This window comes from Neovison vison, chromosome 10, assembly GCF_020171115.1.
Source record: "Neovison vison isolate M4711 chromosome 10, ASM_NN_V1, whole genome shotgun sequence".
NCBI lineage: Eukaryota > Metazoa > Chordata > Mammalia > Carnivora > Mustelidae > Neogale > Neogale vison.
The window spans coordinates 13,931,663-13,946,467 of record NC_058100.1 but is presented as its reverse complement, the minus strand read 5'-3'; the positions used below and the strand labels follow the sequence as shown (position 1 = coordinate 13,946,467).

The following is a 14,805-nucleotide window of genomic DNA, read 5'->3' as shown; positions in this document are numbered from 1 at the left end:
GCCTCTTGGTTTTGGCTCAGGTCTTGATCTCAGAGTTGTGAGACCGAGCCCCCTGTCTGGCTCCATGCTGGGTGGGGAGCCTGCTTGAGATTTTCTCTCTACCCCCCAACCTCAAAAAAAGAAAAAAAAAAGAGAGAGAGAGAGAGACTTCTTAAAAACCCCATAAACACACAGAAAAAAGTACATTTAACTAAGTGCTACTCAGAATTCAAATCACCTTTTCCCCTTCAGTTTCAACTAACCAGACTTCTGCAGCCAAAACCCCTGTTAATGAGCCAGTAATATCATAGTCAGTCAAGTGGCTTCACTTGTATCTCTCAGGGAAAACTGGCATCAACTGGCCTCACAGAAATAAAGTCACTGTAAGAGACATCCCATGATCAACAGTTCATTTACTTCCTTGGCAGTTAGTTACACTGAAGATTATTGAATGGAAACACTTTATCTTCAAGATATTTTCTTAAATAAGATCTTTCCTATTGAAGAGAAAACCTGGAAATATATAGCTTTCTTTGTAAAAACCTATGTTAAGCATTCGTAGTTGTAAAGTTTAAATTACAATAAAATTCAGTAAATCACCACTTGGTTAATTTGAATAATGGTCACATTTATGAAACAGTTTCTCTTCATTTGGAATTCAACGGAAATGATACCTTTTGAGAATAGTCTGGTTGGGTATAATATCTAAGATAACCATTAACTAATAGTTTTCTTAAACTACTCCAAAAGAATAGAATTAGATTACAGTCCCACTATCCATGTAAAGTTGGATTTTGTAAAAGGAAATGACTTGAGTAGATAAGCATTTTGGTTTTGTGTAGGCCGTATTACATTACGTAATGTTTCTGGTTCAAGAAAAAAGACTAGAAAGCTGTCTTAGTCCAAACTTAATGTTCATTTGTTCCCAAAGACTGGCAGTTAACTGACAAACCAGGGACTCTCAAATATCAGTCAACAATGTAAAGGGGAGGCACAGCAGATGATACCCAAGAAAGCCCCCAAAACTGATCCCCCCCCCAATAACTAACAGCTAACTACTCTCTAGACAACTATTACTTTTTGAAGATTCTCTTAGTGGTAACTACTATTCCTAAGAGGATAAAATATAGCATCTACAGAAGAATTAGGGACAATTTCCTTGCCTGGACACTGATAAAAATAATTACATAATAAATGATAGATATGTATGTCTAGTGAAGAAACCCAAGTTCATTAAAAGACAAACAAAAATCTTTCAGATGTAACAAATAGGGTAATTGACTACAACTGTCAAATATCTAGATAAGGAAAAAAAAATCAAATATTCCTTATCACCTAGTACATGGTAAAATTCTCATCTTCATCTCTGTAAAATACAGACTATTTCTTCTACAAAGTTAAGTAACTCCAGCAGTGGAATGCTAAAACAAAGTTAAGTGCTGCTAAATACAACAGCTTAATTGGCTTTCAAAAATTTAAGGAAAGTCATTTCTGTCTTAGTTTCTATCTGATTAAAAACTCAATGTGTACAATTAAACAATGTATGAGCAGAACCAAGTCAAGAGTTATGCTGATGAATGTACGCTATGACTGGTCATAAACTTAAGAAAATAGTCTCGGAATTACATGTCTCGATACTCATGTTAGCTTTTACTTAAGAAAGGAAAGTTTGGTCATAAAAATACAAATTAAAATTTACACATAACAGTATAGATCACGACAATGGGTGATTAAACATGCAAACAATGATCCTTAAAGATGCCATATCAGGGCTAGATTTCATTACGAACTCAACAAATATGACCTGTGAGAATTATTTAACTTTGATGAAAATTTCTGCTGCTTATGAGAATTTATAAATTCCTTCTTTAGTGGTAAATCTATTTGTCAAAATAAGTCTTTATCTTGGCTTAGTGACCTATTAAATGATTAACAGAATTATCTCCTTTAAATAATTTTGAGAAGGTCATTTAGGAAAAACAGAATAAGCCTAACATTAAATGTTAACATTTAAGCTAGTTTTGAAATTCCTTGACCCACCTATTTAAACCAGAAGTTTAATCAGAAGTAAACTCTTCTCTCTCTTTTTGAAAGAGGTAGCAGGGAGGTAGGGGAATGTATCTTATTATAAAACATACAAATAATTAGTTATGACTTCACATGAACACTAAGCAATGCGTATGGAACAGAATTCCAATGTGTATGGAACAGAAAGGTGGGGGGAAAAGTTGGGAGGAACCCAGAGAGAACACTAGCTTTAAAGTCAAACTTATGAATTTGGAAGCTAAATTTGACTATATTCATTAGGCGAGGACCCTGAACAAATTACTTATCTTCTGATTCTGTTTAGTCATCTTAAAAATGGTGTAATTTCTACCTCAAAGGGATTCTGTGGGATGACAGTGGATACTTATATGTGAGAGCAGTTATTTCATCTTTCAACAACCCCTATACGCAAATAAAGCAGTCACTGAAATACTGAAGCGTTTTGCTTTTAAGTAGAACCACACTATGAATCCTGAGGATATCATAACAAAAGCACAGATCTTATGCGGTCCATGTTCTTGCACCACTCTGAATCATGGGGAGAAGGGCAATAACAGATATTTGAAAAAGTCTTGCATGCAATTTCAAGAAATTCATCATGCACTCTTAAAGATTTCTAAGGATCTTAAAAAAAAAAAACAACTAAAAAACAACAAAAAAAATAATCCTGTGTATCTGAGTTAGTCCTATCTTGTTAATAAACGGATATAAGAAAAAATAAATGAGAGAAAATCATCCTTCCCAGTTAAAGAGTCCCAGGTTCTCTACGAAAGAGAAAAACTCATTTCCCATAACAAGAGAAAAGTTCCACTGACTTGTGCTCAACTCCACGTGCTAAGGGCAGCTGCTCTTTTGTCACTTTTGTTACCTCCAGAAACACCCAGAAAGCTTTCTTGCCTCCTTAACTAGCAATTTGGGAGCCAAAAAAAAAAAAAAATACATGGTTTTAGAAAAAAGTGTTAATTCTACTTTCCAAATAGTGATTTAATAAAGCTAGCTCACTTATTATTTAAATTTGAGAAACATTCTTGTTTTTAACTTCACTTAAGGACTTCAAGAGTCATTCAAAACCTCTTATATTCTAATCACTTATGAAATGTAAACTACTGAATATGAAGCTGTCTAAATGAAATAAAGTTGAATTCTATGAAACAAAAGTAATTTAGCATCTAGAAAATAATTCATTCCAATTCCTGTCAACATGCATATATTAGAGCACATCCAGGCAAGCTCCTAATATGTACAAGAGGAGTCTCATTCATTGCTCAGACATGGCACTATTCAGTATTTATTGAATATACAGTACATTCTGAATTCTCAGAATGAGAATGAAGACAACTTAATATTAATTACAAGTATCTAGCATAATGCTTGACAAATAACAGATGTTAAAAAATAATCTGTTGGATGAACAGACCAATGAATGACTAAATGAATGAACGAATAACAGGGAAGTATGACTTCACTAAAAATTCAGACAATTCAGATTTCAAATTTTCTGCAGCACTAACACGCCAGACACTCTTAATTTTTTAGCTAGGTAAATACCTTTCCAGCTTGCCACAGGTAAAAATGCTAAGAAGCTATACTAATATTAATGAGCTACTTGGCTAAAATCACAGTGGTCATTGCTTTGATCCCTAAGTGTTCAAACAGAAACCTGACTCAAACATATCAGACAGTATGGAACTGACCTCAGGATAAAACACAGAAACACCCAAACACCAAAACAAAACAAAAAGCATTTATTGGGTCACCTGGGTGGCTTAGTCATTCGCCATCTGCCTTTTGTTTGGGTCATGATCCCAGGATTCTGGGATAGAGTCCTGCATCAGGCTCCCTGCTAAGCTGGAAGTCTGCATCTCCCTCCCCCACTCCCCCTGCTTGTGTTCTCTTTCTCTCTCTCTGTGATTCTTTCTGTCAAATAAACAAAATCTTAAAAAAAAAAGGGGGGGGGCGGGGAAGGCATTAAAAAGAATAAAAATGCACATTTTCCCCTTTGCACTTTTTTCAGATCCAAATATGAAACAGGAATGAAACTCAGAAAAAAGAAAGAAAGATCCAGAATCAATATAGTTTATTTTTTAAAGCTTTTTTTAAAGCAAGCCACATAAATTTAAATTAATAGTTCAGTATAATGATTCAGTATCTTCATTATCAAGGATTTACTTGAAAATTTGTTTACTTCAACTTTTAAACTCTTAAAAACAAACCAGAAATTGACTTTAAATTGACTAATAAAAAGTAATAAAAATATATCTAAATTATAAAGGATTTGTCCATTAAATGAATCAAATTTTAAAAGGAAGGTTTACACTTTAAGTACCAAAATACTTGTGCTTTTTGGGCCCTAATTTCAAAACTGTATGTGAAAGATGAGGCAGGAAAAAGAGATAGAGACACTCAGCAATATTTTATAAAAATATAAACCGCTTACAAGAGTAACTTGCACAAAAATATATTTATTTCCTGACATACACAAAATCTTAGGATTTTTATTATTTAATTGTATAAAACTTGGCTTCTGTAGGAATAAATTACAAAATAAAATATCAGTTCTATTTTTCAACCAATGTTAAAAGAGAGCTAAATCATCTACTATTTACCCATGTGGTGCCTAAAAACTGAAAATCTAATCTCAACATTGGAGAAAAATTTGAAGTCAATATGGGAGGTAAATATAACAGGAATTCTAATTAACAAATCTGGGCATCTTAACAGTTCATATATTCCTATAATAGTGTATTGAATTCAGACAAATTGAATGTATGCCAGGATGGTTAAGAATTGTTTTTAGATATACCGGAATCATGCTGCAAATATGGTATTTGGTCTAGTTTTTCAAACTGTATTTGCTCCTGTTCCATCATTTCTAAAATGCAAAAAAACCTGATAGCATCCATCTCAAAAGATTTACGTGAGATATACGTCCATAAAAGTTGGCATCAGGGGCGCCTGGGTGGCTCAGTGGGTTAAGCCGCTGCCTTCGGCTCGGGTCATGATCTCAGGGTCCTGGGATCGAGTCCCGCATCGGGCTCTCTGTTCAGCAGGGAGCCTGCTTCCCTCTCTCTCTCTGCCTGCCTCTCCATCTACTTGTGATTTCTCTCTGTCAAATAAATAAATTAAAAAAAAAAAAAAAAGCTGGCATCAAGTAATGACTCAGTAGTAGCATCCCTAGTGGCACTGGGATTTCATAACTGGGATAAAACATACACTCATAGTATGGTAAATGTCTAATCAGTGAAGGAAAAAAAGAAAATTCCATTGAGAAATTCCCAATTAATGGGATGGTTGTACAGATAAACTAGAAAAATCAAGGTACCAGTTTTCTGCAAAGTGTTTTTTCTAGCAAATCAGGCATGATTTTTAAGAATATCATTCAGAAACACTGATTAAGCGCTAGGCGCTATGTCAGACTCTAATGCCGTAAGAAACAATGAATTCTATCCTGGTAATTGAAAATAAGATAAGCACTTGAAAAACAATTGAAGGATGGTTTCTCTGTATCCTAAGGAGGTACCTAACTGTAATTTGGGTAGAAGGTGAAAGGGAGAGGAAGTCATACTTTTTAATTAAATAATCATCTATCCTACAAATCAGTATCACCACAGCAAGAGCAGACCAATCTATACAGCACATTTTGTCTTGCTCCCTTAACAATGTATTGATTGAACAGTGAACATTAAGAAAGGTACCTCCTAGATTACTGGAGAGGAATTCAGGGGTAATGGAAATGTCCTGTATCTTGTTTTGCGTGGTGATTACACAGTATATACAACTGTCAAAACTAAAAATACTAAACACGTGAGAAGGGTTTTATTTTATGCTAATGCCATATGACACCATTAAAAAAATATAGCTCATTTAAAAAAAAGTACTCCCTGCTTTCTCCCTGGAAAATGTGACAATTTAAATTATAACCAAATCTACCCCCACTATGAGAGGAACTACAGAATGACTTAATCTCATTCAAAACATTTTAGGCAAGATAGTCTTAACTTTTAGCAATAAGTGATGCAAAAAAAAATCTTTGAGAACACAGATTACTATAACCCCTCATGGTCTCCTGGTCTCATTCACTGGATAATCTAAGAATGGACATACGTTTTCTCAGCCACAGTTCACCTGTTTTCCAATCCTTCGTGTTTGACATTTGTCAGTAGGAAATTTGCGTATTTGTTTGACTGCTTGTTCTATCTATGCTTGGAAGAACAGGGCTGGCATCATAGATTTCTCAAACAGAAATCCAAAACCCAGCTTCTAGCCCCAGAACAGGCATGGCAATTGGGGGCAACTCATTTAAATGTTCTGTGCTCGTCACAATCTCCTATCACAGGACTGTCCTAAAGAAAAAGCACGTTAATTTGTGAATGCACTTTGAAAAGTCAAAGCAATTATTCCAAACTGGCACTAGTGATGTGGTACCGCGGGCATAGTCAAACCCCTAACCAAATCCTGGCATTTGTATGTTCTTAGGGAACACACACATCTCATCTGAACTAAATGGAACGCTCAAGGAGCAGAAACAGGTAGGTCACTCCCACTGGGAAAAAAAGAAAAAAAGAAAGAAACGGGAGTGTGCGAAGAGGACTCTTCCAGTACTAAAGTTCCAGAACTCTAGAATACCGGGATTTGATCTTCCAGGACACCTGGTATAATCTGGCAAATTAAAAACGGGAAGCGAGGGAATAAGGCCTGTATCCAGGGAAATTCTTCTGTCCCTAACCTTGTCAACCATCAACGAAGAAATGAACGCCTCTCGAAGTACGGAGACCTCTACTCCCCAAACACCGTGGAGGGTCGGGCAATCAGCAAACGTTCGCTGTGTCCCTTCACAAATCTTGAGCGCACACAGCTCCACGCCTTCCTCAAATTGCTTCCATCCCAGGCAGGAGCCACAGCAAGGCCTAAGTGTCTTCAGCTCACCCATCCCCACTCCCTCCCCCTGCCATCCCAGGTCCAGCGGCCTCCGGCCATCACACCCGTTCCTGATCTCCCATCCCCAGGGCCGCCAGCCTCACCAGCTGTTCCCGGCGGCTGGAGCTCCGATCGGTTGGCGCCCGGCGGCCCCGAACATTAACGACACCCAGGAGCCTGGCCTCGAGGCTCAGGCCCGAGAACAGACTCCAACTAGCACAGCACCAGAGACTTCCAGAAGCAGTTCAGCATTTTGAGCTGAGCTTCCGGAAGCAGACGGGAGGCGGAAACCGGAAGCCCGGAGCAACCATGACCTCTCCTCCCCACGCCGCCCTCCGCGCCTCGAATCTCCTCCTTTTACTCACAGAAAAGAGAGAGGCGAATCCCAGGGACCTTTTCCTTCCCACAATGTCTTAATTTTCTTGCTAGTGTTCTGCAAACTGAGACGGAGTGGAAAATAAAAGTAAGATAAACGAAAAGTTGAACACCCCCCCCCGGGACTGGCTTTATGGTTTAACCCAGTTGCCGTGGAGACCGATAGCAACACCGGGGCTGAGGCAGACGCCGGGAGGCTATGGCCACGTTAGCTCGGCTGCAGGCTCGGTCGACGTTCGTGGCACATCAGTACTACTACAGGAACAGGTGAGGCGTCGGCAGGGGTACGGCGCAGAGGGCTGTCTTCACCCCGGCCAGATGTTCCTCAGAAGGAGTTTCCTGTTAACAAAATTCCCGAATCAGTAAATACCACCCACTTCTCCCCTTCGTTTGTTGGCCTGGAACTTACTCACAAGTTTAAAAGTAGGGTTGCCATTCAGGGAGAGTCGAGACGGGAGTCGGGGCGGGACAGCGTTCCCAGCGTGAGGGCATTTAAGAAAGAGCCCAGCAGAGAGAAAACTAGAATAAAGGTTTTCTTTGACATCATCACTCCACAGTTCGATGAAACCAGTGTCCTCCCTGTTGAAGTGTTTTTTTCTTTAAGCACAGCGAGGAGGGATCAGTGTTTTTTTTGTTTTTTATTTGACAGACAGATCACGAGTAGGCAGAGATGCAGGCAGAGAGAGAGCGCGATGCGGGGCTCGATTCCAGGACCCTGGGATCCTGACCCGAGCCAAAGGCAGAGGCTTTAACCCACTGAGCCACCCATGCGCCCCCCTGTTTAGGTTTTAATAGCCTGACGGGATCATCCAGGCTCCCTAGCTGGATGGGTGTGTGTGTGTGTGTGTGTGTGTTATCTCCCTGAGGATTTGAGCCTCCCATTATTTCACAAATATTGAACTCAGCCTCCATTATTTCACAAATACTGAACTCAACTGTTGTAAGGACGCACGGGTCTTCCCAAAGGGACAGTATCTAAACTTTTCTAACGAGATTATCAGTATCAATATGTTAACCCTTAGTAGAGGAGTAAGGAAGATACTGGCAGCCATAATTATCCATCGCTATACACCCAAACTTCTTCCTCGGGAAGAGTTTTGTTTTGACCACGGCTTTCTGGAAGCAATGCCTCCGTGGATTTTTCCAACTTCAGAGAAACCGTAAAAGTCAGTTAGATAATGGTAGACTGTAGTGAGATGGCAGACCCAGGAAAAATGGGTCCATCCGACGGGACTTTGCTGAGCTGTTCTTAGTCTAACATTTCTCTCTCTTATCACCTTCTTTTGGCACTGCGGATCTCTTGGAGTACTAACCGCAATTCAGTTTGCATTCTGTTTGGGAATATCTATCTTGCCTCTTAAACTAGAAGTGGGGAGTGTCGTTTTTTGCTTATCATTTAGGTTTCTAGTGTCTATCCTAATTCCTCATTCATGATAGATGCACAGTTATTCTTTAGTAATTCCATACATACGTCTTTGAATCAGTCATTAGTCTTGGTTTAAGTAAACTACTAAAAATTGCTAAAGGTAGAAATTACTTATTATCTCTTACTGTAATTACAGATAAACACCTTAACCACTTATTGAGCATTCCCTTAAAGGATGTGCCCTGTGTTCATGACCTGCCTATATAAAGAAGTAAGCTGCATCCCTCCTGATGTTCACAGCCTAATGTAGAATATAGGCATTTAAAAAAGTAATTACAAAAGAGTAAGGATGAATGAAAGTGAAACAACTAACATTTCTTGAGCACTGATTATATGCTGGGAATTTTACTAGGAACTTTTTCATATAATACTTCATTTGGTTATCTCAAAGATACATGTTAATATATTAAACTCTACTTTTAGAGCTCAAGAACACTGTTCTAAAAAAAAGGCTGGTGAAATGCCTTAGAAATGCAAATAGACATGATTTTTTTTTCCTGCAGATTTCAGTGTAAACTTTTATCCCCATCTTTTTGGTTTTGACAATGGGAACATTTCCCCCAAATTGGAGGTTACTTGGAGAAAAGGTAAGAGCTATGAGAAGATCTCTTCATGATGAGAATAGGCTGGCATTCCTTACATTTCATTTAGTAGTAGTAGTAGTAGTAATAGTTTCAATATAAAGGAAAGTCTCTAAAGATCATGAAGGAATCAGAATTCCAAAGTTTGCCTAGTTAAAGCAACAACAGGGTATTGATAAATTTGGGGACAAAAACCATATAAAATGTTAATACATGAAAAAAGGACACAGGTGGTTTCTTGAAATTATTATTATTTCTCATGTGTTATTCACTAGATCAGCTCTTTGTAAACTGTAGTGTTCATTAGAATCACTTAAGGATGTTGTTAAAATATAGATTCTGATTCAGTGGGTCTCAGATACAGTGAGAGAATCTGCATTTCTCACAAGAGTTCCTGTGAGGCCCCATTTTGCAAAAAAATAAAAAATAAAAAAAGAGTGTAGAAAAGGAGCTTTGTTCAGGTCTATCATTTAATTCTCAAACATCCTTACAAGTTATATATTTATTCTCTCTTTGCCTGAGAAAAGGAAAATGAGATTCAAATAGAGAAAATTCCATAGGCCATTCAAAGTAATGTTCATTTGATGGAAGGATATTAAGCCAAGAAACCAGAACAGGAGGCTACTGTATAGTCAGAATTAATGGTTTACCCTGGGGTAAACTTTAATATAAATGTAATGAGAAGTTTTACAGAAATAAAAATAAAGGAAAAAAGCTATAACCAATTTTTAAGAAAATATTTTCAGTTAAAAATATAATAAGTGAATTTAAAAATAGTCACTACTTGAAATGTAAATGTTTTAGGAAAGCAACATGGAGGGCATATCAAGGGGATTTAGTATGTGAATGGTAGTCACTGCAGAATTGGGGAGTGGGAGTGAGAAAATGACAAATTAATAATGAAGAAATAATCAAAGAAAACATTCCTAAACTGAAGCTTTGAATGGAAAGGACTCTGAGTACCAGACAGGATGTTATTTTAAGACAGTTTTTAGATATTACCTGGCAAAATTTCAAGGATACAGAAAAAAATTATATAAGCTCCTAATCTAAGACAGAAAAGAATAAAGTATTTCCAAGAAGAGAGAAGCATCGAATGGCTTGTGTGCAATACAGGGATGTAGAAGAGAAAAGGACAGCAATTACTGGTTATTCAAGGCAATATCTGAAAAATCTAACCCAGCAAAGATCTTAATCACTTCTTTTTATTTTTTTTTTAAAGATTTTATTTACTTATTTGACAGACAGAGATCATAAGTAAGCAGAGAAGCAGGCAGAGAGAGAGGGGAAAGCAGGCTCCCCGCTGAGCAGAGAGCCGGATGTGGGGCTCAATCCCAGGACCCTGGGATCATGACCTGAGCAGAAGGCAGAGGCTTTAACCCACTGGGTTAAACCCACTAGGGAGCTACCCAGGCGCCCCCTCACTTCTTTTTTTTTCTTGATGAAAGAAAGACATTTTCAGATACATAAAGACTCAAGAGTTCTGTCATGCATATAGTTTTATCTGAGGAAATGGATTAAAAAACACACTCTGAAATCAAGTGAGTATTAAATTAGAACAGAGATCTCAAGATAGGGGAAGAAGAGCAAAAGAAATAATAGAAACAGTAATGAACAATTATACGTGTAGTATTTATAGTTAAACCTAGATGAACACTGTTAACTGAGATTTATGGGATACCCCAAATTCTATGCAGTTAATCTAATAGGCACTTGCAGTTTGCTTCCTAAATACCTCCTTGAGCAAGTTCAAAAATTCATCAATACATTGCACCTTCCCAGTTTTACAGCAATAGTCTTGCTAATTGTCTCACTACTAGTAATGCAGGTCATTCTTTATCCAGCTTGTAACCCCAATTTCCTCCTCACTCTTCCAGCCTGTGTGATAATAACAATTAGTCTGGAGGCCAGTCTCTTTAGTGACCCCAGAACTCCCTACAGTCTCTCCCATCACCCACTCCCAAAGACAGTGCTGCATGTTTCAAATTTAGAGTACTGCTTGCGAGTATCTTTCAGTTTTTAAAGTTTTATGAATCCAAAGTTGTCAAACTGGTTTTTTTTTTTTTTTAACTTCAGGGATTTTACCTCTCTTGGAATGATTTTTTCTCAACCCATGGTTATAAAAAAATATTCTGTGTTTACTACTAATATTTTAGAAATTTTATTATATTTTTCTTCACTGTGCAGTTGTGTTTATGTGCATATATCATGTAAGAGAGGGGCTTAGCTCTTAGTATAGAAATTGTCTCTAACCCATAATTGAACATTCCATACTTTCTTTCCTGGTTTTAAATATTGCAAGACAAATTAAAGTTTTAAAAATTGCAAAGGAAGAAGCAAAATTGGCTTTATTCACTGATAACATGATTGTGTGTGTAGGAAACTAAGCTCTGGGGGAGCCTGGGTAGCCCAGTTGGTTAAACAACTGCCTTAGGCTCAGGTCGTGATCCTGGAGTCCTAAGATCAAGTCCCACATGGTGGGGGGGGTCCAGGGGGGGGTCCCCGCTCAGCGGGAGTCTGGTTCTCCTTCTGACCTGTCCTCTCTCATGCTTTCTCTCTCTCTCAAATAAATAAATAAAATCTTTTAAAAAAATTAAAAAAAAAAAGAAAACTAAGCTACCTACAAAAAAGATCTAGAAATAAGTGAATTTAGCAAGGCTGTAAGACACAATACCCAATACACAAAAAGCAGTTGTCTTTTTTATATAATAGTAACAAGCAATTGTGATTTAAAACTACAAAAACAATTCAATTTATAGTAATTTATCAAATCCATGTCACTTTGTTGACTTGTAGAAATCTCTTGTATACACAATTTGTGCACAAAGGTATTTTATGTACAGGGTTATGTATAAAGGTGTTCATTAAAGCATTCTATCTTTTTTTAAAAAGCATTATTTCTAATAGGAAAAAAAAAACAACAACCTGAAAATACCTTGTGTGTATTTGTAACTAATCTGATTAAATAAATTAAGGCTTATACACATGATGGAATATTAAGTAGCAATTTAAAAGTGAAACTTTTTATATATAATGACAAATGCGCCCCCCAAGACAGACAGATTAAGGTTAAAAAATAGGTCATAGAAAAATACATAGTACATTTAGTATGAAATTTTAATGTATTTATGCAGAGAGACACAGTATATGAAATCATAGATAACAAACTGTTAATAGTGTTTAGATTTTTAAGATTTGGAGGATAAGGAATGTTGAAATGGTATCTTAATATTTTTCTCTATCTTTTTCTGCACCGTTTAAAATTTTATGTTGAGCATTGGGTATTCGTGTATTACTTATAAATAAATAGTAAATAAGGAAAAAATATTCTGAGACAAAAATTTTATTTTGCAAACATAAAATTCAACATATAAATTAAGTGGTCATGAAGATGTAGTGGGTAGAAAACTTGGCTTGCCACTGTGAAAAATCAGAAAACTGAACAAAATAGGTGGAAAATTATTTTTAGACATTGTGATGCAACAGACAATGTAGGATTATGATCTCTTGCTGAAAGGAAACAAATGAGGCTATCTAGATAATTACTCCAGTTTTATGACTGGCAGTAATTTCTGAGCAAAATTCAAACTCAAAAGCTTAGCATTCATATTGTCCAGCATCTATTTCTAAATTAGTAGTAAGACAAAAATGTAGCAAACCATGACCTATAACGAGGAAGAAAAAAAATTGATTAATAGAAACAGACCTAGAAATACAAAGATGATAGAATTAGCCACAATGAGTTTTAAATAGCTCTCAAAACATGCTTAAGGACTTAAGGGAAAATATAAGCATAATGAGGAGTGAAATGGAAATAAGAAGCAGATGAAACTTTTAGAGACACAGAACAGATGATCTGAAACAAAAAATTCAGATGGACTTAATATCAGATTAAAATCCTGTAAATAAAACATCAGGGAACTTGAAGACCTTAGGTAAGACCTTAGATAGATATTGTTGGGTAGAGTGTTCTTTAGAAATTGATTAGCTTCAAATTGGTTGATAGTGTTGTTCAGGTCTTCTATATTATTATCGATTTCTTGTATAGTTGTCCTGTCAACTATTCAGAGAGACATGTTGAAATATCTAACTGTTATTGTGAATTTGTTCTTTCTCCTTTTAGTTTTGTCAGGTTTTGTTTCACATATTTTGAAGCACTATTATTAGGTTATTAGGTGCATACTCATTTAGGATTATTACATTTTCTTGTTTTTTTAAAAGTTTTTATTTATTTATTTATTTATTTATTTTTATTCATTCATTTATTTATTTATTATTAATTAATTTATTTATTTTTTATTTTATTTATTTATTTATTTATTTATCAGAGAGAGCGAGCACAGGCAGACAGAATGGCAGGCAGAGGCAGAGGGAGAAGCAGGCTCCCTGCCCAGCAAGGAGTCTGGTGTGGGACTTGATCCCAGGATGCTGGGGTCATGACCTGAGCTGAAGGCAGCTGCTTAACCAACTGAGCCACCCAGGCGTCCCTAGGATTATTACATTTTCTTAATTAACCTCTTTATCATTACAAATGTCCTTATGCATGATCATTTTCCTATCTTTAGTTTACTTTAAATGTCAAAATTATTTAAAATTTTAAAACTATTTGAATAAAATAAAAGTTCTGAGATGCCATTCTTTTGTGTATGTATACACATATGTACATATATATACATACATATATATTTAAAAATTCTGAAATTTAAAGAAGTTGCAATACAGTACAGAAGTTTGGTTTTTGTTTTTGTTTTTTCACAAATCATATGAGGGTAAGTTGCAACCTCATGGCCCATTGCCCCCCATCCCCCCATTCTTTCACTTAAGGACATTGTATAACCAAAATTCCACCATCAAAATCAAGAAATTGACATTGATACATTTCTGCCCTCTGATCTCCAGATTCCATTCAAGATTTGCCAATTGTTTCACTAATGTTCTTTATAGCAAAAGGATTATATGTATCTTATCTCTTTAGTTAACTTTAATATGGAACATTTTCTCAGTTTTTCTTTGATTTTCATAACCACCTTATTTTTGAAAATCACAGATCAATTATTTTGTAAAAGTTCACTCGATTTGGGTTTGTCTGATTTTTTTTTCTTCTTGATTAGATTCAGCTTATGTATCTTTGGCAGAAATGTCACAGAAGTGATCCTGTAATCTTTTTTAATGCATCCTACCAGATACTGCATAATTTTGATTTGTCCCATTACTGATGGTAACTATTTGGATTGTTGACAAAGATAGTTTCAGCTAGACTTCTCTACTGTTATGGTCTCTTTTTCCTCCCTTTGCAATTAGTAGGTATTTTCAAAAGTAGGTGATTTGAAACTATGTATGTATTCCATTCCTCATCAATTTTTCAATTTATTTATTATGCATACTATTATGGACTCATAGGTTCCTATTCATTGGGTTAACATTACTTATATTACTTATGTTCATGCTAGTATTGTCTTAGATTTGTCCATTGGGAGCCAC

General features: G+C 36.2%; 2 protein-coding genes across 4 annotated transcripts in view; one reads left to right on the top strand and one right to left on the bottom strand.

Annotated features, from left to right (window-relative positions):
• Positions 1-7,210, bottom strand: part of GPATCH2 (G-patch domain containing 2) — a 172,900-nt gene extending 165,690 nt beyond the window's left edge. For all 3 annotated transcript variants that reach the window (XM_044266826.1, XM_044266828.1, XM_044266829.1), the window contains exon 1: positions 7,047-7,210. In XM_044266826.1, the coding sequence (XP_044122761.1) occupies positions 7,047-7,102 (56 nt within the window). In that variant the 5' untranslated portion in view covers positions 7,103-7,210. The remainder of the gene's footprint in view (positions 1-7,046) is intronic.
• Positions 7,211-7,516: 306 nt separating this feature from the next.
• Positions 7,517-14,805, top strand: part of SPATA17 (spermatogenesis associated 17) — a 178,718-nt gene continuing 171,429 nt past the window's right edge. The window contains exon 1 of the mRNA XM_044266823.1: positions 7,517-7,584. Coding sequence (XP_044122758.1) covers positions 7,517-7,584 — 68 coding nt within the window. The remainder of the gene's footprint in view (positions 7,585-14,805) is intronic.